Raw genomic sequence first — 23653 nt, forward strand, 5'->3', positions numbered from 1 at the left:
TGCTAAGAACATTTTCACGTACAGTTGGTCGATAAAAATTTGAATGGTCACTTCGCCGTGCAATAAAAGGATGTATTAATCCTTAATACATATATTCAATTTAAAGATAGAAATGGACCCAGAGAAATAGTCTATCGGAATCTGGTAATGTTGTTAACTATCGAGAATATTCTGTGAACCAATAAATATATATCGACCCCTAATACAATATAATATATTCTATGCTACAAATATAACTTGTAAAATACGAATAATCGTTTCATGGACGGTCATTTCAAGTTTCCAAGACCTAGTTAAGAATTCCGAATATCGCTGATACTGCAGTCTTGAACAAACCGATATGGAAAATCTTGGTCGGTTTTTTGTTTTCATTTTGTTGTTTTCAAATGTACTGCAATTTCTGAGCTTTGATCTCAAGATCAACAATATAGCGTGATCTTATAGCGTGATTTTAATTACCGCGATCATAAATGAAAGATGTTGAAGTATAAAGTCCAAGTGTGTCTTCATTTCGGAGCCCTACGCTGCCACTGCCATACCAAATCGGAGCTCTACGTTCCCACACCTGGTTTAGAATTTCGAATATCGCTGATACAGATACCGCAGTCTTGAACAAACCGTTCTGGAAAATTTTGGTCGGTTTTTATTTCATTTTGTCGTTTTCCAACGCATAGCAATTTTTGAGTCTTGATTTCAAGCTCAAAATCGTAGCGTGGTTTCAATTCTAATTATCGAGATCATATTTGAAAGATTTTCAAGTTGAAGTATAAGTCCAAATAAGGAGTCCTGCGTTAATCTATGTAGCGGACCGAGGGTTGGGGACGACTGGTCCAAAGAACTGTCAGTGTGATATAATGACTGACCATGACCAGTTTGACCACCTTATGATCATCTCGATATAGTCAATATCTATTAGGATTGTGATATTTTGGAATCGGGAAAGGAGGACACTTTACCATATCAGAAAAGTTAGTTGATCAAGACTGAAAACAGCTGATTTCGCTATTTTTGCAGTAAAATTTGGTGAGTTGGCTAAAAAAGACTCATCGACTTCATTCGGCTCCCGATTTACACACTTTTTACTTGAATGACCAAAAAAAAGAATTTCCCGCTCGAACGTCCGTCTTATTTGCTACTAGCGTCATTTATGCCCATTTTCACTTGAATATGTCCAATGTCCATCATCCATCATCCTTGCGGTAAAAGCTGTAAAGGAGGACGAATTTCCGCGAGGACATATAGGCGACTAGGCGTCCTCGGGGGATATTCTCAAAAACCAGAAAAAGGAGGATAAATCCTCCTAAAGGAGGACGTATATGGTAACCCTCAGTGGTGGCTTTTGAGGTGGGCGAGGTGGGCGGTCGCCCGCCCCCCCCCTGGTCGAAGGGGCCCCCCTATTTGGATTTTGCGCATTTTTCAAGGAGAATGACGAATAAACATGGAAATCCGTGCACCAAGCAAGAATATGATTCTGTACAGATGTGTCAATCATCATCAAATCACTGCATTTGTTAGAAAAGTCAGGCCTGAAACAAATGTCTGGCCCAATGAGCTCGCCTTAGTTCGTACGCAAATATAATGCCATGATAATGTCTGGTCGCGTTTCATGCGCACTGCGCAGTTAGCTTCGGAGCATGCCTGGCAACTAATAGAGCAGAGATGAGCAAATTTTTTGTCGCAAGGGCCGCATGTAACATTTGAATCCATTCGCGGGACGCACTATATTAAATTGGGATAATTAGTAAAAAACCAAACATTGATTTGATGATAACGTACAAGAGTCAGACACATCGTCAAGATTTTATAAGCTGGTCGAACTCAATAAATAATTTGTCAAACTTAGGGATGAAATTCGGTTGTGCCGATTCTTAGAACATAGGATGGGAATTTGAGTCTGAAAGCAACGATCAAATCATAGATTTGCTGATTCTACTTTTACTTTACCTTCAGGACACACAGCATCATAACAATGTTACCGTTAAATACGCTTCTACAATATAGATAATAAAAATATAAAATACTTCTACAACACATATTGATTGTTGAGGACGAATCTACCTAACACGCGAGCGAATCGGTTTTCCTATAGTACAGCACCAACCCAACAGGAATAAACTTGCCAATTTAAAATCAAACTCGTGAACCGAATTATGTCATTTCCGTTTTGACTTTCTGTGATGTTTAGCAATTGAAACCTTTCAAAATGCGTGGGTCTTGAGGAGTAGTATGGTTGGAATCGATCGGTACGCACCAATCAGAGAGCGCCACGTCATCATAATTGCCACGCCCCTTTTCATGCCCAACCCTAATCACCACGCCTATATGACGCCCATTGCCACGCCTAGATATTCTAATGTTTTGTGAATTTCAATACCGATTTTCCATGTGTATTTTGCAATATGTATTGAATAACTTGCTTCCGAGAAATAAATATCATTCATTATACGTTTGAATTCAGCGCTTTTCATATCTTCTAACACTTTACTCAGTCTCCTTGAAATAGCATTGTATAGTGTACGAGTTCATTTTATTTCGTAAAAAGAGCATATCAATGATATCGTTGATCGTTATTGCGTCGATTCACTAGCTGAAATCCTCCAGATCGGTTGATGTTTCGAGGTACACCGCTTTGCTGCCGTCCGACACTGCGATCCGAGTTCCTGCGTTCGATCTGACCGTTTTGTTTGATGTAGCGATCACTGGCTTGTAGTATATACGATACGAGCGGAAGGTCGGGATTAGGAACAACTACGCTGGGCGAATAGATGACGAATTCATCAGCTCGCAGTATAACCGCTACCTGTATAATGTTTGCATGTCGAGTATAAGGGTATTTAACTCAGCACTAAAATGCCAACGGCTAGCCGCAGGGGTCCGGTTCTCGTTGCTATAATTAAACGAACACCTTCGCCGCAGGTACGCGATCACCAACGTTATAATGATAAGGACAAATTAGCCGCATGAAAGCGAGTCTAATGAATATAACGACAGACAACAAGTTAGTTGAAAAGTAAAACTAATCGTGACCGATGCAAGACGACGTGAAACAGCGCTTTCGCTCGATTCTTGTAGTGACCACATTTCATACGATTCAGTCGTTTTCATGTCACTAGAATAAGGGTGATTAAACCGACAGTGAAACGCCGCCGACGTCTTATAACGTAATAATGTAAGCTGCGTCGGGTGCTGCTATAATGTTCGGAGCGAATATAGTAGAAAGTCCACGTCTGGACACCTGTATGCAGATGCGCATACTACCGTAGTAAAACACATAATAGAATGCAGGCAAAATTCGATATTGCTTTGTGATGATTTTGATGTTGTTCCATACCGATTGGGAAGATAGGACTCCTAATTTCCTAACTAACTACAAAATCCCTAGTAACATAGTCGGACGCATAACGGAATTTACGCAAAATCGGTATTGCTCTGCGATAATTTTGACCACTATGTTTTGATAATAACTTGCTTCCGAGAAATAAATAACATTCATTATACGTTAGATGATACCTTTCCTTGATATTCTATTATGTGTATTTAGGGCTTATGCGACATCACTATGTTGGCGACAGGCCTGATTTGAACACACTAATTTTGCGAATTAAACTTATCGCTCAACACGGACACTCAATGAAGAGCACCCTGGAGACCCACATAAATGCTCCACAATTCTTGACATATAATATACTGAGCATATAATAAGATGACAAAACCTATACTTGAGTACTCCGAAATGTACAAGTACTTTACCTTTTCACGACGTTTTTGTAAGATGAATACTAATTTTATTGAAAAAATGAAATTTATGTTCTCAAGTAGGTTTTTTTGTCTACACGCACCAACAACTCAAGTATTTATGACACAGGAGTGATTCATTAAGTATAGCGCAAGCAGGCCAAACCTATAATTGAGTGCTCCAAAATGTACAAGTACTTCGCTATGTACTCCCTCCACGTAAAAAGTGACAGATTTAGGCAAAAGTTGCTATAGAACTGCGTTAGTTTTAAAGTTGTTCCATCATGCAATGTGTGAAGAAATTTGGTATGCTGCATAATCACAATGCCCTGGAGCTCATTTAGATACGTTTTTTTAATGTAGTTACACATTCTAGTTGTTTCGATGTAAGGAAAAAATCATTCGATAACTCGATAGTTAACACGCGTTGATGTAACTTTCCTCATTTGTATGCATAGCCTACGCGAAATTATTATTAGCATCTTCGAAACTTTTGGTCTAGTTCATCCGCTTGCATTTCGAAACGAACCATCACGACAAGACTCTAACCCACCACATCCGAGGTTTCAGTTGATCATATCGAAGAATATCATGTCCATTCGTGTTACCATCCCACAGATTTCGCCATCCTCACACGGTAGTGCTAAGACACAGACAAGATGCGATGCTGGAAATATTGAAAATGAGAAAGCAGACCTTGGTGTCATTTGATTTGGATTTTACACCCGATGAACCCACCATTCGTACTGCGCATTGGGATGAGGATTCTATCATTGATGTCGAGGGAAAGGAGATATACAGATTTGTTGGTGTCGTGAATATTCAACGAAAGTCGGGGTATATGCTTGTGCATGGCTCGCGTATTTGACTGTGAAGATATCGCTATACATAACGTGCTGTTCACCGTATCGATAGCACCAACGAATATCCGTGAAAGGGTTGTAATCTCGGTGAAATAGTGTGCGACACATTTTTCATGATTATTCGCTGCGCACTATAGATCGAATATGTCCAAGATTACTGCTAGTGATATATACGTCATAATGGATCGGATTGACCCGATGAACTGGTATAGGTTTGCACGAGAAAAACTTGAGCTATCTGACAATGAAATTGCCGAATGCCAATACATGGATTGCTATAACTTAACTGAGCAACGATATCAAATGATACAGTTATGGATTCGTAAAAATGGTCGTTACGCTACGATGAACAAACTTAAAGAATTAGTTTACAGTTGTCTGTATCAGATACCTTCGAATGGATTGAGAGACATAACGTACTAAGAGGAAAATAATATTGTGTAGACTGGAGAATAATGAAGATGCTCTCAGAAGACTTCAATATCGGTTTATACGCAATCATATGCTCATGTATGCGAAGCTGGTATTGCTTTTACATCGCAAATCAAAAAAAGGATTCTGATATCAAGAAAGTATGCCAAGATCTGAAAGAAGCTCTACACCTTGTTCTGGACGAATAGTTAATGTGCTTGCCCGTTATTACCTCAAATAAACTGAACATGTGTATTTAATTGTGTAAAATGTGTTATAAAAGTCGGTCTACGGAAGTGAATAGACAAGTCTGGACCTGTCTATATTACAGCATATTGGAGATAGATTGTGAATGCGTGAGCTGGACTAACTTTTTACGTAGTTCGAAATCGCCACTTCTATACATTAATTCAAAGTATTTGTCAGTCATCGCAGCACCGCTCATATTGCGCACCATCTATTTATTTCACGGATAACAAATTACTCTTGCTTTTATCAGAGGATACTTTCCTAGGGTTTGCTTACTAACAGTACTTAGTTTTGATTAATGAAAAAATATAGTGATTGAAAATAGATCACTGGATTATAGTTTACAGAAAACTCCACAATTCTATGTGACGTCCTTGCATGCCAACAACCTTCGAACTATTCGCCACCTCATAAACACGCAATTTTTACAGGCTCACACACTTTGCTGCGTCTGAAGTAGAATTTCAGCGTCGTTGTTTGCTATAAGCCGGGAAATTAGAGTCGCTGCTTCGCGCAATTTTTACAGGCAGTCTCACACACTTTGCTGCATCTGAGCTTCATACTAATACATGCATAATTTTTTGCATGACGAGAAAACGGGTAATTAAATCATCAATAAACGCCTCACCACAATTCTTGACATATAATATACTGAGCATATAATAAGCTGACAAAACCTATACTTGAGTACTCCGAAATGTACAAGTACTTTACCTTCACACGTCGTTTTTGTAAAATGAATACTAATTTTAATGAAAAAAGTAAAAATTATGTATATATAATTTATGAGCTATTCTAAAATTCGCTACGCCTGATCGTATCAAAGTCGCTCAACTATAGCATAGATTGTGCCAGCAAAATGCAAATTCGTATTAAGGGTAGCCTGCCTGGTCCCGCTTATTACTCATAGATAGAATCGAAAAAACTAATCGAAAATATTTACGGAGTTTGGATGCGGCATATTCGGGCTTTTAAAACTTATTCATACTCATGATTCGAAATACTTTAACTAACTTATGTTTTCGACATAAGATAAGCGCAAAGTGTACAAATTTCGAAGTTGCGCAAATACCACAAACTTTGCTTGCTTTCAGAGCCGGCACTAAATGCAAGACAGACTTTACGCAAAACTTGCTATTCTGAAAATTTTGTCAAGGTAATGCTTTAAAAACTTATACTTGGAGCTTTACTTGAGTTTTATAAATTAACGTAAAAGTAGTCATTTCCGAGTAAGTAAAACGTTCGTATTGTAGGTTCATTTCTGCTTAATACTATAATTATCATGGAGTTGGAGCAGTCCAATATCAAAAACACCCGAAAGTATTTGTTGCATATAGCTAAAAACCTAATTGAGTACTCTGAAGAAGTGCAAGTAGCACAGTTTGTGGTATTTCTATGACATCGAAATTTAGCTAACCAGAACTTATACTTGAGTACTCCGAAATGTACAAGTACTTTACCTTTACACGACGTTTCTGTAAAATGAATACTGATTTTATTAAAAAATAAAAAAGCACGAAAAAATACATTTTATCCCAAACCATCAGAATACTAAAGTAGCTTATTGCGTATATGGACCTAATACTAAAGTGTGTGACACAGGAGTGATTCATTAAGTATAGCGCAAGCAGTCCAAACCTATAATTGAGTGCTCCAAAATGTACAAGTACTTCGCTATGTACTCCCTCCACGTAAAAAGTGACAGATTTAGGCAAAAGTTGCTATAGAACTGCGTTAGTTTTAAAGTTGTTCCATCATGCAATGTGTGATGAAATTTGGTATGCTGCATAATCACAATGCCCTGGAGCTCATTTAGACACGTTTTTTAATGTAGTTACACATTCTAGTTGTTTTGATGTAAGGAAAAAATCATTCGATAACTCGATACTTAACACGCGTTGATGTAACTTTCCTCATTTGTATGCATAGCCTACGCGAAATTATTATTAGCATCTTCGAAACTTTTGGTCTAGTTCATCCGCTTGCATTTCGAAACGGACCATCACGACAAGACTCTAACCCACCACATCCGAGGTTTCAGTTGATCATATCGAAGAATATCATGTCCATTCGTGTTACCACCCACAGATTGCGCCACTGCCTCATCAATAATTGTTACGTCATCATCATCACTAGCTTCCGGCTCTTTACTATACATAACGTGCTGTTCACCGTATCGATAGCACCAACGAATATCCGTGAAAGGGTTGTAATCTCGGTGAAATAGTGTGCGACACATTTTTCCACAATTCGAATGCATGTCGGTTCATACTAAGACCATGTTACGGTCAAATATGTGTGTTTTTCTGTCTCCAAGTCAGCTACCCCCACATTGAATGTACAGAGTCGGTGTCAAATTTCTACAGCTACGTAAGGGAATTTTTAGGGTTACCCAGAATGACGATTTTTTCAATATATTTGAGAAATGACATAACGCACCTTTAGGGCTGTGCAATCTGTTCCATCATTATACGCTTGTAAGTCGCCCCGAGCATTCGTGTGTCAACGAGTATGCAGTAATCATTTTCTTCGCTACCTGAAATGGAACGATTTAGCTTCAAACTCAACGCATTAGCATAGCGAATTTAAGTATAGATGATAAATAATATACAGTATAGCTCTACCTAATTAATTCATAATATTGTAACCACAGCGAGATTCGAGTAATAAGCGGGGCTAGATAGTCTACCCTAAACAGAGAACTTGCATATACATTCGAATTTATGCGACTTCGGCTATATTGCCGGTTAACATTATAGCCGCGCACAGGACTGATTATTACGTTATAGCTATTTAAATGGTACGATATAGGAGAAATCTCGGTACGCTGGCGATTTTTTCATAATAGTTGAGAAATGATATAACGCACCTTTAGGGCTGTGCAATTTGCTCCATCATCATACGCTTGTAACTCGTCCCGGGCTTGAATGTGTCCGCGAATATATGCCGTGATCATTTTCTTCGCTACATGAAATGAGACGATATAGCTTCAAACTCAACGCATTAGCATGCTAAATTTAAAAAAAAAATAGGTCGTAAATAATATAGCCAAGCTCTACTTAATTAAATCTTAATATTGTAATAGCACAAATTATGACGTAGCGTGATCTAGGTATTACTATAGATGTAATATATGATTATTCAGCATTCGAAATGATAAGCTTCAGCCATGAAACTCTGGTGATTTTTCAATATAATTGAGAAATGATATAACGCACCCTTAGGACTGTGCCATCTGCTCCATCATTATACGCTTGTAAGTCGTCCTGGGCTTGCGTGTGTCAACGAGTATGCTTATGACAATGCACCATGTCAAATTTTGTTACGCATTTCATGATTGAACAACTTTAAAACTAATCCAGTTCCATGCCGACTTTTGCGGGGGCGTAGCACGTACCTATGCATACTCAACTTTAATAACGGAATTACCGAGCTTAACATTGAATGCGCAACTTGAAGATCGGTTCACAGGTGTAGGACATTATGACAATGGAACATACCACTGCGCTAACTTTCAGAATTGTTAAGTATAGTACTCGCACTTTGTGAGAATACCCAAGTAGGTTTTTTGCCTACATGCACCAAATACTCTCAAGTCCTTATGATATTGGAGTACATCAACTTCATGATAGCTAGAGTATTGAACAGAAATGAACCTAGAGTACTAACGTTTTACTTACTCGGAAATGACTACTTCTACCTTATTTTAAAGGATACCTCGTTCGAAGCGAAATTTATGTGGTTTTGGATAATATCCAATATGTAGGCTCACTTTGAAGGGTACTTCCTAAAACTCAAATATTGCGCAAAAGTACAATTAGGGATCTAAAAGTAACTAATATAGATGGTTATTTCCGTAGATAACTTACCCTCTACTCAAGAGGTTTTTCAGGTGGAACTACCTACTTTTAGGACTGTGTATGTCAAAGTAGTTTGGGCTTACGTTTATATCACCTTGACAAGTGGCATTATCAGACATGAAAATGATATTATCACGTAATACCAGAAGTTAACACACGTCAATGTGTTTCGGAATTCACGAGAAATTGGTTATTAAGAGAAGTATATTCTTGTGTACACAATAGCGGAGAGAATATTTAAAATGTAGTAAGCAGACCGATGGGTATTCATTGAGTTGTATAAGCATAAAAAACATTCCCGCGCGCTCCTAAACCCTGCCTAACCCTACCACCTAATCCTAAGACGCGCGCGGGAATGTTTTTTATGCTTATACAACTCAATGAATACCCATCGGTCTGCTTACTACATTTTAAATATTCTCTCCGCTATTGTGTACACAAGAATATACTTCTCTTAATAACCAATTTCTCGTGAATTCCGAAACACATTGACGTGTGTTAACTTCTGGTATTACGTGATAATATCATTTTCATGTCTGATAATGCCACTTGTCAAGGTGATATAAACGTAAGCCCAAACTACTTTGACATACACAGTCCTAAAAGTAGGTAGTTCCACCTGAAAAACCTCTTGAGTAGAGGGTAAGTTATCTACGGAAATAACCATCTATATTAGTTACTTTTAGATCCCTAATTGTACTTTTGCGCAATATTTGAGTTTTAGGAAGTACCCTTCAAAGTGAGCCTACATATTGGATATTATCCAAAACCACATAAATTTCGCTTCGAACGAGGTATCCTTTAAAATAAGGTAGAAGTAGTCATTTCCGAGTAAGTAAAACGTTAGTACTCTAGGTTCATTTCTGTTCAATACTCTAGCTATCATGAAGTTGATGTACTCCAATATCATAAGGACTTGAGAGTATTTGGTGCATGTAGGCAAAAAACCTACTTGGGTATTCTCACAAAGTGCGAGTACTATACTTAACAATTCTGAAAGTTAGCGCAGTGGTATGTTCCATTGTCATAATGTCCTACACCTGTGAACCGATCTTCAAGTTGCGCATTCAATGTTAAGCTCGGTAATTCCGTTATTAAAGTTGAGTATGCATAGGTACGTGCTACGCCCCCGCAAAAGTCGGCATGGAACTGGATTAGTTTTAAAGTTGTTCAATCATGAAATGCGTAACAAAATTTGACATGGTGCATTGTCATAAGCATACTCGTTGACACACGCAAGCCCAGGACGACTTACAAGCGTATAATGATGGAGCAGATGGCACAGTCCTAAGGGTGCGTTATATCATTTCTCAATTATATTGAAAAATCACCAGAGTTTCATGGCTGAAGCTTATCATTTCGAATGCTGAATAATCATATATTACATCTATAGTAATACCTAGATCACGCTACGTCATAATTTGTGCTATTACAATATTAAGATTTAATTAAGTAGAGCTTGGCTATATTATTTACGACCTATTTTTTTTTTTTTTTTTTTTTTTTTAAATTTAGCATGCTAATGCGTTGAGTTTGAAGCTATATCGTCTCATTTCATGTAGCGAAGAAAATGATCACGGCATATATTCGCGGACACATTCAAGCCCGGGACGAGTTACAAGCGTATGATGATGGAGCAAATTGCACAGCCCTAAAGGTGCGTTATATCATTTCTCAACTATTATGAAAAAATCGCCAGCGTACCGAGATTTCTCCTATATCGTACCATTTAAATAGCTATAACGTAATAATCAGTCCTGTGCGCGGCTATAATGTTAACCGGCAATATAGCCGAAGTCGCATAAATTCGAATGTATATGCAAGTTCTCTGTTTAGGGTAGACTATCTAGCCCCGCTTATTACTCGAATCTCGCTGTGGTTACAATATTATGAATTAATTAGGTAGAGCTATACTGTATATTATTTATCATCTATACTTAAATTCGCTATGCTAATGCGTTGAGTTTGAAGCTAAATCGTTCCATTTCAGGTAGCGAAGAAAATGATTACTGCATACTCGTTGACACACGAATGCTCGGGGCGACTTACAAGCGTATAATGATGGAACAGATTGCACAGCCCTAAAGGTGCGTTATGTCATTTCTCAAATATATTGAAAAAATCGTCATTCTGGGTAACCCTAAAAATTCCCTTACGTAGCTGTAGAAATTTGACACCGACTCTGTACATTCAATGTGGGGGTAGCTGACTTGGAGACAGAAAAACACACATATTTGACCGTAACATGGTCTTAGTATGAACCGACATGCATTCGAATTGTGGAAAAATGTGTCGCACACTATTTCACCGAGATTACAACCCTTTCACGGATATTCGTTGGTGCTATCGATACGGTGAACAGCACGTTATGTATAGTAAAGAGCCGGAAGCTAGTGATGATGATGACGTAACAATTATTGATGAGGCAGTGGCGCAATCTGTGGGTGGTAACACGAATGGACATGATATTCTTCGATATGATCAACTGAAACCTCGGATGTGGTGGGTTAGAGTCTTGTCGTGATGGTCCGTTTCGAAATGCAAGCGGATGAACTAGACCAAAAGTTTCGAAGATGCTAATAATAATTTCGCGTAGGCTATGCATACAAATGAGGAAAGTTACATCAACGCGTGTTAAGTATCGAGTTATCGAATGATTTTTTCCTTACATCAAAACAACTAGAATGTGTAACTACATTAAAAAACGTGTCTAAATGAGCTCCAGGGCATTGTGATTATGCAGCATACCAAATTTCATCACACATTGCATGATGGAACAACTTTAAAACTAACGCAGTTCTATAGCAACTTTTGCCTAAATCTGTCACTTTTTACGTGGAGGGAGTACATAGCGAAGTACTTGTACATTTTGGAGCACTCAATTATAGGTTTGGACTGCTTGCGCTATACTTAATGAATCACTCCTGTGTCACACACTTTAGTATTAGGTCCATATACGCAATAAGCTACTTTAGTATTCTGATGGTTTGGGATAAAATGTATTTTTTCGTGCTTTTTTATTTTTTAATAAAATCAGTATTCATTTTACAGAAACGTCGTGTAAAGGTAAAGTACTTGTACATTTCGGAGTACTCAAGTATAAGTTCTGGTTAGCTAAATTTCGATGTCATAGAAATACCACAAACTGTGCTACTTGCACTTCTTCAGAGTACTCAATTAGGTTTTTAGCTATATGCAACAAATACTTTCGGGTGTTTTTGATATTGGACTGCTCCAACTCCATGATAATTATAGTATTAAGCAGAAATGAACCTACAATACGAACGTTTTACTTACTCGGAAATGACTACTTTTACGTTAATTTATAAAACTCAAGTAAAGCTCCAAGTATAAGTTTTTAAAGCATTACCTTGACAAAATTTTCAGAATAGCAAGTTTTGCGTAAAGTCTGTCTTGCATTTAGTGCCGGCTCTGAAAGCAAGCAAAGTTTGTGGTATTTGCGCAACTTCGAAATTTGTACACTTTGCGCTTATCTTATGTCGAAAACATAAGTTAGTTAAAGTATTTCGAATCATGAGTATGAATAAGTTTTAAAAGCCCGAATATGCCGCATCCAAACTCCGTAAATATTTTCGATTAGTTTTTTCGATTCTATCTATGAGTAATAAGCGGGACCAGGCAGGCTACCCTTAATACGAATTTGCATTTTGCTGGCACAATCTATGCTATAGTTGAGCGACTTTGATACGATCAGGCGTAGCGAATTTTAGAATAGCTCATAAATTATATATACATAATTTTTACTTTTTTCATTAAAATTAGTATTCATTTTACAAAAACGACGTGTGAAGGTAAAGTACTTGTACATTTCGGAGTACTCAAGTATAGGTTTTGTCAGCTTATTATATGCTCAGTATATTATATGTCAAGAATTGTGGTGAGGCGTTTATTGATGATTTAATTACCCGTTTTCTCGTCATGCAAAAAATTATGCATGTATTAGTATGAAGCTCAGATGCAGCAAAGTGTGTGAGACTGCCTGTAAAAATTGCGCGAAGCAGCGACTCTAATTTCCCGGCTTATAGCAAACAACGACGCTGAAATTCTACTTCAGACGCAGCAAAGTGTGTGAGCCTGTAAAAATTGCGTGTTTATGAGGTGGCGAATAGTTCGAAGGTTGTTGGCATGCAAGGACGTCACATAGAATTGTGGAGTTTTCTGTAAACTATAATCCAGTGATCTATTTTCAATCACTATATTTTTTCATTAATCAAAACTAAGTACTGTTAGTAAGCAAACCCTAGGAAAGTATCCTCTGATAAAAGCAAGAGTAATTTGTTATCCGTGAAATAAATAGATGGTGCGCAATATGAGCGGTGCTGCGATGACTGACAAATACTTTGAATTAATGTATAGAAGTGGCGATTTCGAACTACGTAAAAAGTTAGTCCAGCTCACGCATTCACAATCTATCTCCAATATGCTGTAATATAGACAGGTCCAGACTTGTCTATTCACTTCCGTAGACCGACTTTTATAACACATTTTACACAATTAAATACACATGTTCAGTTTATTTGAGGTAATAACGGGCAAGCACATTAACTATTCGTCCAGAACAAGGTGTAGAGCTTCTTTCAGATCTTGGCATACTTTCTTGATATCAGAATCCTTTTTTTGATTTGCGATGTAAAAGCAATACCAGCTTCGCATACATGAGCATATGATTGCGTATAAACCGATATTGAAGTCTTCTGAGAGCATCTTCATTATTCTCCAGTCTACACAATATTATTTTCCTCTTAGTACGTTATGTCTCTCAATCCATTCGAAGGTATCTGATACAGACAACTGTAAACTAATTCTTTAAGTTTGTTCATCGTAGCGTAACGACCATTTTTACGAATCCATAACTGTATCATTTGATATCGTTGCTCAGTTAAGTTATAGCAATCCATGTATTGGCATTCGGCAATTTCATTGTCAGATAGCTCAAGTTTTTCTCGTGCAAACCTATACCAGTTCATCGGGTCAATCCGATCCATTATGACGTATATATCACTAGCAGTAATCTTGGACATATTCGATCTATAGTGCGCAGCGAATAATCATGAAAAATGTGTCGCACACTATTTCACCGAGATTACAACCCTTTCACGGATATTCGTTGGTGCTATCGATACGGTGAACAGCACGTTATGTATAGCGATATCTTCACAGTCAAATACGCGAGCCATGCACAAGCATATACCCCGACTTTCGTTGAATATTCACGACACCAACAAATCTGTATATCTCCTTTCCCTCGACATCAATGATAGAATCCTCATCCCAATGCGCAGTACGAATGGTGGGTTCATCGGGTGTAAAATCCAAATCAAATGACACCAAGGTCTGCTTTCTCATTTTCAATATTTCCAGCATCGCATCTTGTCTGTGTCTTAGCACTACCGTGTGAGGATGGCGAAATCTGTGGGATGGTAACACGAATGGACATGATATTCTTCGATATGATCAACTGAAACCTCGGATGTGGTGGGTTAGAGTCTTGTCGTGATGGTTCGTTTCGAAATGCAAGCGGATGAACTAGACCAAAAGTTTCGAAGATGCTAATAATAATTTCGCGTAGGCTATGCATACAAATGAGGAAAGTTACATCAACGCGTGTTAACTATCGAGTTATCGAATGATTTTTTCCTTACATCGAAACAACTAGAATGTGTAACTACATTAAAAAAACGTATCTAAATGAGCTCCAGGGCATTGTGATTATGCAGCATACCAAATTTCTTCACACATTGCATGATGGAACAACTTTAAAACTAACGCAGTTCTATAGCAACTTTTGCCTAAATCTGTCACTTTTTACGTGGAGGGAGTACATAGCGAAGTACTTGTACATTTTGGAGCACTCAATTATAGGTTTGGCCTGCTTGCGCTATACTTAATGAATCACTCCTGTGTCATAAATACTTGAGTTGTTGGTGCGTGTAGACAAAAAAACCTACTTGAGAACATAAATTTCATTTTTTCAATAAAATTAGTATTCATCTTACAAAAACGTCGTGAAAAGGTAAAGTACTTGTACATTTCGGAGTACTCAAGTATAGGTTTTGTCATCTTATTATATGCTCAGTATATTATATGTCAAGAATTGTGGAGCATTTATGTGGGTCTCCAGGGTGCTCTTCATTGAGTGTCCGTGTTGAGCGATAAGTTTAATTCGCAAAATTAGTGTGTTCAAATCAGGCCTGTCGCCAACATAGTGATGTCGCATAAGCCCTAAATACACATAATAGAATATCAAGGAAAGGTATCATCTAACGTATAATGAATGTTATTTATTTCTCGGAAGCAAGTTATTATCAAAACATAGTGGTCAAAATTATCGCAGAGCAATACCGATTTTGCGTAAATTCCGTTATGCGTCCGACTATGTTACTAGGGATTTTGTAGTTAGTTAGGAAATTAGGAGTCCTATCTTCCCAATCGGTATGGAACAACATCAAAATCATCACAAAGCAATATCGAATTTTGCCTGCATTCTATTATGTGTTTTACTACGGTAGTATGCGCATCTGCATACAGGTGTCCAGACGTGGACTTTCTACTATATTCGCTCCGAACATTATAGCAGCACCCGACGCAGCTTACATTATTACGTTATAAGACGTCGGCGGCGTTTCACTGTCGGTTTAATCACCCTTATTCTAGTGACATGAAAACGACTGAATCGTATGAAATGTGGTCACTACAAGAATCGAGCGAAAGCGCTGTTTCACGTCGTCTTGCATCGGTCACGATTAGTTTTACTTTTCAACTAACTTGTTGTCTGTCGTTATATTCATTAGACTCGCTTTCATGCGGCTAATTTGTCCTTATCATTATAACGTTGGTGATCGCGTACCTGCGGCGAAGGTGTTCGTTTAACTATAGCAACGAGAACCGGACCCCTGCGGCTAGCCGTTGGCATTTTAGTGCTGAGTTAAATACCCTTATACTCGACATGCAAACATTATACAGGTAGCGGTTATACTGCGAGCTGATGAATTCGTCATCTATTCGCCCAGCGTAGTTGTTCCTAATCCCGACCTTCCGCTCGTATCGTATATACTACAAGCCAGTGATCGCTACATCAAACAAAACGGTCAGATCGAACGCAGGAACTCGGATCGCAGTGTCGGACGGCAGCAAAGCGGTGTACCTCGAAACATCAACCGATCTGGAGGATTTCAGCTAGTGAATCGACGCAATAACGATCAACGATATCATTGATATGCTCTTTTTACGAAATAAAATGAACTCGTACACTATACAATGCTATTTCAAGGAGACTGAGTAAAGTGTTAGAAGATATGAAAAGCGCTGAATTCAAACGTATAATGAATGATATTTATTTCTCGGAAGCAAGTTATTCAATACATATTGCAAAATACACATGGAAAATCGGTATTGAAATTCACAAAACATTAGAATATCTAGGCGTGGCAATGGGCGTCATATAGGCGTGGTGATTAGGGTTGGGCATGAAAAGGGGCGTGGCAATTATGATGACGTGGCGCTCTCTGATTGGTGCGTACCGATCGATTCCAACCATACTACTTTGAGGTCAGGCTATATGGCGCTAGCAATAAAATAAAAATAAAGATAATAATAAGACTACAACTCATCATTGTCACGGTGAAATATATCAAGAATAAGTTAAGTCAGGTCGCTGCAATAATTAGATTTTTGTTATGTATTTTATCAATATTTTTGAAACGTTTCTTGAGGCTATCGGGGGACGCACAAAATGGTGTTGCTGGCCGTAGTTAGTCCACCCCGGTAACAGAGAGTCGATTTCAAATTCGAAGAACGCCCAGATGTAAATAATGCGCAGGTATCAGAGTCACATCATTCTGGGACGATTTTGTGAACAGGTATCCATCCTGAGCATGTACGGCTACAAATACTGCTCAGGTATCAGCTCTTCAGGATGTCTGGCTACAAATAATTGCGCATATCTCAGACCTGGAGCATCTTTAGCTAACTTGGCCTGGACAATAATTTAATTAATATGTCAGGGACTTATGATGTTCGGCAATATTCGATGAGAAATTGGCGATGAAAGTCAAATTTTGGACACTCCAAAAGAGACAGTGCTCAACTGTTTCTGTATAACGTCTAGGGCTGGGCGAATTCGAGTACCTTGGTGATTCGATTCTGAATCACGTATTATGCTTCGAGTCGAGTCGAGTAATCGAGTATCACTCATTATGACGTCATAACAGTATGTAAGATGTCCAAGTTCAAATATGTATCTTTTATGCCACCACAAAAAATATATTGCCTGTTATGCATCACATTAAAGATACTTTGGCACTTTTCCGACCATACCGATTTCGCTGCAGTTCGTGACAATATTGTGAGATGATCATGACTTCGGAAATGTGTTATTTTCAGGAACGTTCGTAGCTTTGCACTATATGTTTCGTATGCTGCGATAGGCCAATCAAGGTTTCACGGCTTCCACAGTGGAAAATAGTATCGAAACTACAATTTTCGTTGATAAACTAACTTGCAGTGGCGAGGAGCGTATAATTTCGGTGCTCGAAAAAATCGTCTTTTACTACTCGACTCAAATCATTAAAATTAATACTCGATTCAGATTCGAGTACTCGAATCATTGTGCCCAGCCCTAATAACGTCGCATTCAGCGTCATAGAAGCCAGATCTGAGCATTAACAGTTGCGGAATTCGTGATATCTGGTAACAAGGTTATTTGAAGCGACTTGTAACAAATTATATTCCGTAATGCAATGCAAATAGCAAACAATGACGCGTGTTTGTTATGTTGAGCGATGGCGTAAAATCGCTGAGTACTCGGACTTTGTAATACGAAACCTGTAACAGTGTGGTGGACCCCGCACTTTGAACTCCATTAGCCAATAGCCATAGACCTCGTCACATGAATATGAGCGAATTGGGCATGTTTAAACAGCAACTTTACGTATATTCTCAAAACGATCATATTGCAATAGTCGGACTTGGAACGGTACGTCCGCAATACATATATTACAGTAGCCTACACGCACACACACACACTACAAGTCGAAAAGAAAGAAATGCAAGAGGCAGAGCTATCTGAGCAGCATTGGCAATTGATGATGGTAGTAGCACGGGGCGTGAATATGGCAGTGGCACATCAGGTGTGACATAAGCCTATAGTAACTTACAGTTGAATATTCGGGGGGGGGGTACTTTCATCTCCGCAATTACTGAACAGGTCCGAGCATATTGATGTTTGCTGCATATATATATAGCCTGTAGCAGGGGCGGGCAACTTCTCCAGTCGGCGGGCCGGAGATCGGATTCCCAAGTAGATGCATTCACTTTTAAGGCAGTGGTTCCCAACCGTGGTACACGTACCACTAGTGGTACGCGAAGGTCTTCCGGGTGGTATACGAGTCGATCCTGTTTGTTTTTTTCGACCGAAGGGAGTTATTAGTTCAGGTGGGGTTGATTTTGAGTTTTTTTAATCCGTCTTCGTCGTGGTAAGGTCCTCGTCGTCGTGGCCCGTGGGTAGGGGCAATCCTACCAATGACGGCCTACGGGAAGAGATCTAGTCGTAAAGCATTGGGATTCTTACCTAAACAATTTCCGTTTTAATATATTTCACCACAAGAATTCCATATGGATCCACCACAGAAATCATATACTGCGCCTTAAAAAGGGTGGAAACATTCGGTAGAAACTTTTTGACCGCCTTCGGCGCGCGTAACTTATTTCGGTGGTACGCGAGCACTGCATAAAACCGCGAAATGGTACGTGGGTGGAAAAAGGTTGGGAACCACTGACTAAGGAATTAATAGAAGGCTATTTCATATAAACTTTACGTCTATAGTTAAAGCATAGAGACGAAATCAGTATTTATTCACGTAATGTAGGCTACTTTAATAGCTGTTGAAGTCAATGAGACACCTGTGGCCGATCAAAATTGTCAGCAAGATCTTTGAACTCTGGCTACATGTCCGACGTAGAAACCCACATAAAGTATAAACACTATACGTGAACATCATTCACTACAGTCTGACGCAGTAAGCAAGTATTGGTCAATTGCGGCAGACTGTAACCGCGGGTCACATTATCATGCAAGGTCGATTACCGTCTGCCTGCTGGTCGCTCAAAATGACAAAATCCCGCTGCGTGCGGTATATTTCCCGCCCATGGCCTAGCTAGACTATATCCCACAAGAATGTAAGTTTGTTGCAAGATTACGATCTCAGTTGAAATATCCGTGAAGGTAGGCCCACTGAAATACAACACCGTGTGTTATTATTTGTTGCCAGATTTTAATGAACGAATCTGTTTATTAGATCTGTACTGTACTCTATCACACCGTGCAGCATGAAGGTGGCAGTGGTTTTGGTAATTTTGTGTTCCGCCGTTTTTGCTGTTGAGGCAGCGCCGACTGGATACAGTAAGTGTCTACGAGTTCGAAATTACTTATGGTTACCAAACCCGATTCTGTCCTAGTCCCGTGGGCACGCGAATCGATTAACAAATTAACACTACATTATAGCATTGATCAGGGGTTCTTAACCTGGGGTCCACGGACCAGTTTTACGGGGACCGCAAGAGGCCAATGTAGAAACTACGACAAAAGAACTACATTGTACTTTAGAAGATCCCTACTTTTTTCCTATGTTCATATTTTGTACTGTTTTCAGTACTGACTGCAGGTCACAGTAGCCACACGGACTATACGAACACTAATAATAATCCAGCTGATAATAGTCAGGCCGTTTTGTAGTCTTCGGCTCCCCATATATCGTGGTTTGGAGATCCACGGAATCATCCAAAGAATTTTAGCTGTCCACGCTAGCCGAAAAGGTAAATTTAAGAACCTCTCCCATATATCAGGGATACTAAATATTGGGGAACTAGATATCCCTGGCAAAGATAGACTATATTCGATCGTATATATGTCGCATTCGTATCAATAAAATGGGCCATTGAGCTGGTTAGTATTACCGCATCAGGGGTGCACGATCGAGTAGCAATTTAAGAATATCCATACGCAGAGAATGTACATAATATCAGGTAATGATCTAATATTATCTGTTCAAATATTGTTTTAATGCTCCTCTTTTTTTGCAGTATGTGAACCATAGGCCTATAACAAGATACAATTAGCATGTTATCGTTTCGTATCTATATCCACTGCTTGAACTTCTGAACTTCTATAGCTGATCTTGTTTCTCCACCGATTACAATTTTATAATGCATTCTTATGACGATTCGTTGCAATAATCAGCGCTGTTTATTTCAGCTGACTTGTGGTCGAAGGCAAAGGAATTGATCAATGGAGCGCAGTAAGTTGCTCAATGCTCATTGCTCAGTCGTTCGTTTGGAATTGGAACATTCTAGCGCGTTGTGAGCTCCAGTTCGCTGTAATGCGACCATGAGCATACCAATTACCTTTTACTTTAAGATTTGATAGTTAGTACGTTTTTCATTCAATGAAGGCATACTGTGTCCTATCGTCAGCTTTGAGCGATCAGTTTATCGTTAGTAATAGTTTCAATTGCACTCCTCGCTACATAAATAATTTGACCATCTATCTGTGATACCATGGCCCCGATGCTTCTTGTGTTTATTGAATTGTGGCACAGCTCGGGGATATGCTTCGTTCATGTCAGCGTATTCACAAAATATTTATAATCGCAGCAAACTTGGTTTGACAACGGTGAATACTGTCGAACAACTGGTAAACGAACACAGTGGCGCCGCTGCAGAAACTATTAAAGCAACATTTACAAGTCACCATAACGGCAACGCCAGCATCATTGCTTCAGTTGCCAAAACCGCGGGGGACATAGTCAAGAAATACACGCTACCCGCACTGCAAGAAGCAGTTGAAACGTTTTCCACGGAAGCGAAAAAATACGACGACAGGCATGGAGGCTAGATTGAGGATCCAATATCTTGATTGAACATCAGACTCCGCCATCTTTGATATTAGTTTCCGTCTTACCTATTATTAAATTGCATATTCAATCCCGATGCATTTCTGTGTAATACATAACAGTACGTAGAAGTTACGGGGAAAGCAAATTCCGGAGACGTCGTAACATCACAAATTATACAAGAAACTAATGAGCATATATGTAGGAACTATGTAGGTCTCATTGTCGTCCATTAATCTCGCTTTGGGTTCATATTTCGGTATTGACCTCTCTGTTCGTGTAAGTTTGCACCCGAAAGAATCAGACACGTTTGAATATTGCCTCCCCAATGTGTTCGACTTGATTCCTTGATTTTCTCTAGCTTTGTTAAAATTTGTTTCCAGAGTCAGAATTAATGCTGTATGGCGTTACTGAGATTGCCAGCATTCGAACAAGCGATACGTGAGGTTCCTTGTTCGACGGCTTGGATTTGTAAACCACTACAAAAGTCGAGAGGCTGAACAATGCACCTGATCTACACACAAGGGGCAATAGGTTACGGACTGATCACGATCAGAGACGTGCGGTCAGGGGAGGCCAGGGAGGCAGTGCTTGACCACTGTATAAGACGATTGTGAAAACCTTCAATGATCATGATATTTTCCTGCGATGTTCATGAATAACTAAATTTGAACATTTTTCACCCGACATCAAAATCATATAGTGTTAAAAAATACAGCGCGAAAGGAGAGGTGAGGCACAGGTGAGGCACGAGACAGGCCGTGCCTCGCCTGCGACAATGCAATTCATCATAAACAGCTCATAATCTATATTTTCTGGTATCAATGAAATGCAAGAAAGCCCCCTCAAATTCGCCAAGGAATGTGAAATTCTAATATATTACGTACACAATTATTCTAATTCAGGGGTCACCAACCTTTTTGCAACCAAGAGCTACTTCTTAGATACTGACTGAAGCGTCGAGCTACCATTTACTCCCACCGTTTGCCCGTGTCACGCTTTGATATTCATAGCACTGGGCAGGAATCAAATTGCGGCCTTTTACAGTGTTACAATTGCAATATCCAACTGTTCAGCATCCAGACATAACAGATTTTATTATACTGGACAACAGCAACGATTACAGAAAGTTCTAAGAGAAACAAGCTGTGTCAAAAGATGCAATACGAAATGGGAATACAGATATTGAAAATCTACTAGTACTTCACGGCTAGCTGCTACCGAATTTTAATGTTGTTTACTACTTTGGCATTGTCCCTGGCGTCGAGCTACCATAACGGAACCCCACGCCATTTCAGGAAGACCGTGGATGGCATTCCATCATGTCGCCTTTATAAGCAGTGCGCCTCATGTGTGAGGCTCGGGTCGCGACTCGCGAGATGCCACAGAAACTCAGATTTTGGTCGTAGGCTATAGTCTAAAAAGCTGCTTTAAAGTTATTGAACTGTTATGAACTTTCAAGCTGGATTGAGCTAGAGAGCCGAACACACGGTGATGACTTTTTTTGCTCTTCTCATTTGCTCGCGAGACAGAAAATGGGAAATCGAAAATAAAAAACAGAACAGAAGTTGGAGCAACGTATCAAAGTGTAGCGAGCTCTAATGTGCCTCTAATCTCCCTGATCGTTATGGAGTTTATTTTCCAAGCCATTAGGCAAAAACCACAGCACAAACGTGTGGGCTGAATGGGGTTTTCGTGCAATATAGTTGAAATCAAAATGAGGGAAAAGAGTTTTGTTTTTAATTAGACGCACTTAGTGGCCTAAGCTATAGTAGCCAATTTGTTGCACATCTGAACAAAATATTGTTGAGTATATTCATCTTTTTGTATAACAATTTTCGGCTTGGTTTGCGTGAATAAAATTTATTTTGCAAAATAGTGCGAATGGAGCTCACGAGGGTTGAAAAGCACTGCCCTATAATCTACATTATGATTCCATATCTGTCGACTTGTAGCACGGCCTACTTTCAGACTTTTTTTATGACACTACTTTTACGCGGATGCGATGGCGAGGAGCAGCCTAGATAGCCTGCGTGTGAAGATGGCTAATGTAGAAACAGGTCGTCAACTCAATCAGCTAGTCTTGTAGTATTTATATATTTGCGAATCTTATTCTCAGGAATCTGCATCACCAATCATCAATCTAACCCTGATTTTCCACGGTCTGCATGATTTTAACTAACATTCAACATTGGTCTTAGGGAAGTGAGTGACATATTTAGTTTTGCTGTTATAGAGTTTATTTCAATCTTGCAAAAAAGGGGATTGGACGGGCAAATGACGAAAGAGAATACCAAACCGATATTAGGGCTAAAATGAAATAATGTGTCGGTAATACGTCCTAATTTTTGCAATGTGAACCATGACTGATGTACTTGCTAAGCACCGATGTACTGTAAGTTTTCTTACCTGCGATGCCTCGAATACGTTACTTGTGACCAATTGAATAAAGGCGAGCGAGATAGTGTAATGGTTATGCGTCCGGCTTCTCGAGCGGTAGGTCGTGGGTTCGATCCCCGGCCGGGTCATACCAAAGACTCGGAAATTAGTATCCGCAGCTATCCTGCTAGGCGCAGACTAGATGACCACATGGGGCCGTATCGCAACTCCGTCGTCAAAGCATCTC

The 23653-nt window shown here is 39.2% G+C and overlaps 1 protein-coding gene and 1 long non-coding RNA gene across 3 annotated transcripts; one reads left to right on the plus strand and one right to left on the minus strand.

Annotated features, from left to right (window-relative positions):
• Positions 1 to 2377: 2377 nt before the first annotated feature.
• LOC145437635 (uncharacterized) lies at positions 2378 to 9889 on the minus strand. Of its 2 annotated transcripts, XR_013914703.1 has the most exons (4): positions 8477 to 9889; positions 8128 to 8222; positions 7698 to 7794; positions 2378 to 2800 (listed from the first exon to the last, which is right to left on the minus strand). It is a non-coding gene; the product is annotated as an uncharacterized LOC145437635 (long non-coding RNA). The 2 variants fall into 2 exon arrangements; XR_013914702.1 differs by lacking the exon at positions 8477 to 9889 and having other exon boundaries at positions 8128 to 8405.
• A 9543-nt stretch (positions 9890 to 19432) lies between these two features.
• On the plus strand, positions 19433 to 21118 carry LOC145437634 (uncharacterized). Its single transcript, XM_080314915.1, has 3 exons — positions 19433 to 19538; positions 20391 to 20433; positions 20789 to 21118. The coding sequence occupies exons 1-3, from the start codon at positions 19466 to 19468 to the stop codon at positions 21027 to 21029; spliced, it is 357 nt and encodes a 118-aa protein (XP_080171041.1). The 5' UTR covers positions 19433 to 19465; the 3' UTR covers positions 21030 to 21118.
• The last annotated feature ends 2535 nt before the right edge of the window (positions 21119 to 23653 follow it).

This window comes from Botryllus schlosseri, chromosome 4 (assembly GCF_051294905.1).
Source record: "Botryllus schlosseri isolate E-star chromosome 4, Bs_hap1, whole genome shotgun sequence".
NCBI lineage: Eukaryota > Metazoa > Chordata > Ascidiacea > Stolidobranchia > Styelidae > Botryllus > Botryllus schlosseri.

Coding starts and splice junctions, on each gene's coding strand:
- LOC145437634 (XM_080314915.1), top strand. CDS start 19,466: ATGAAGGTGGCAGTGGTTTTGGTAATTTTGTGTTCCGCCGTTTTTGCT. Junction 19,539..20,390: donor GGCAGCGCCGACTGGATACA/GTAAGTGTCTAC, acceptor TGTTTATTTCAG/CTGACTTGTGGTCGAAGGCA. Junction 20,434..20,788: donor GAATTGATCAATGGAGCGCA/GTAAGTTGCTCA, acceptor TTATAATCGCAG/CAAACTTGGTTTGACAACGG.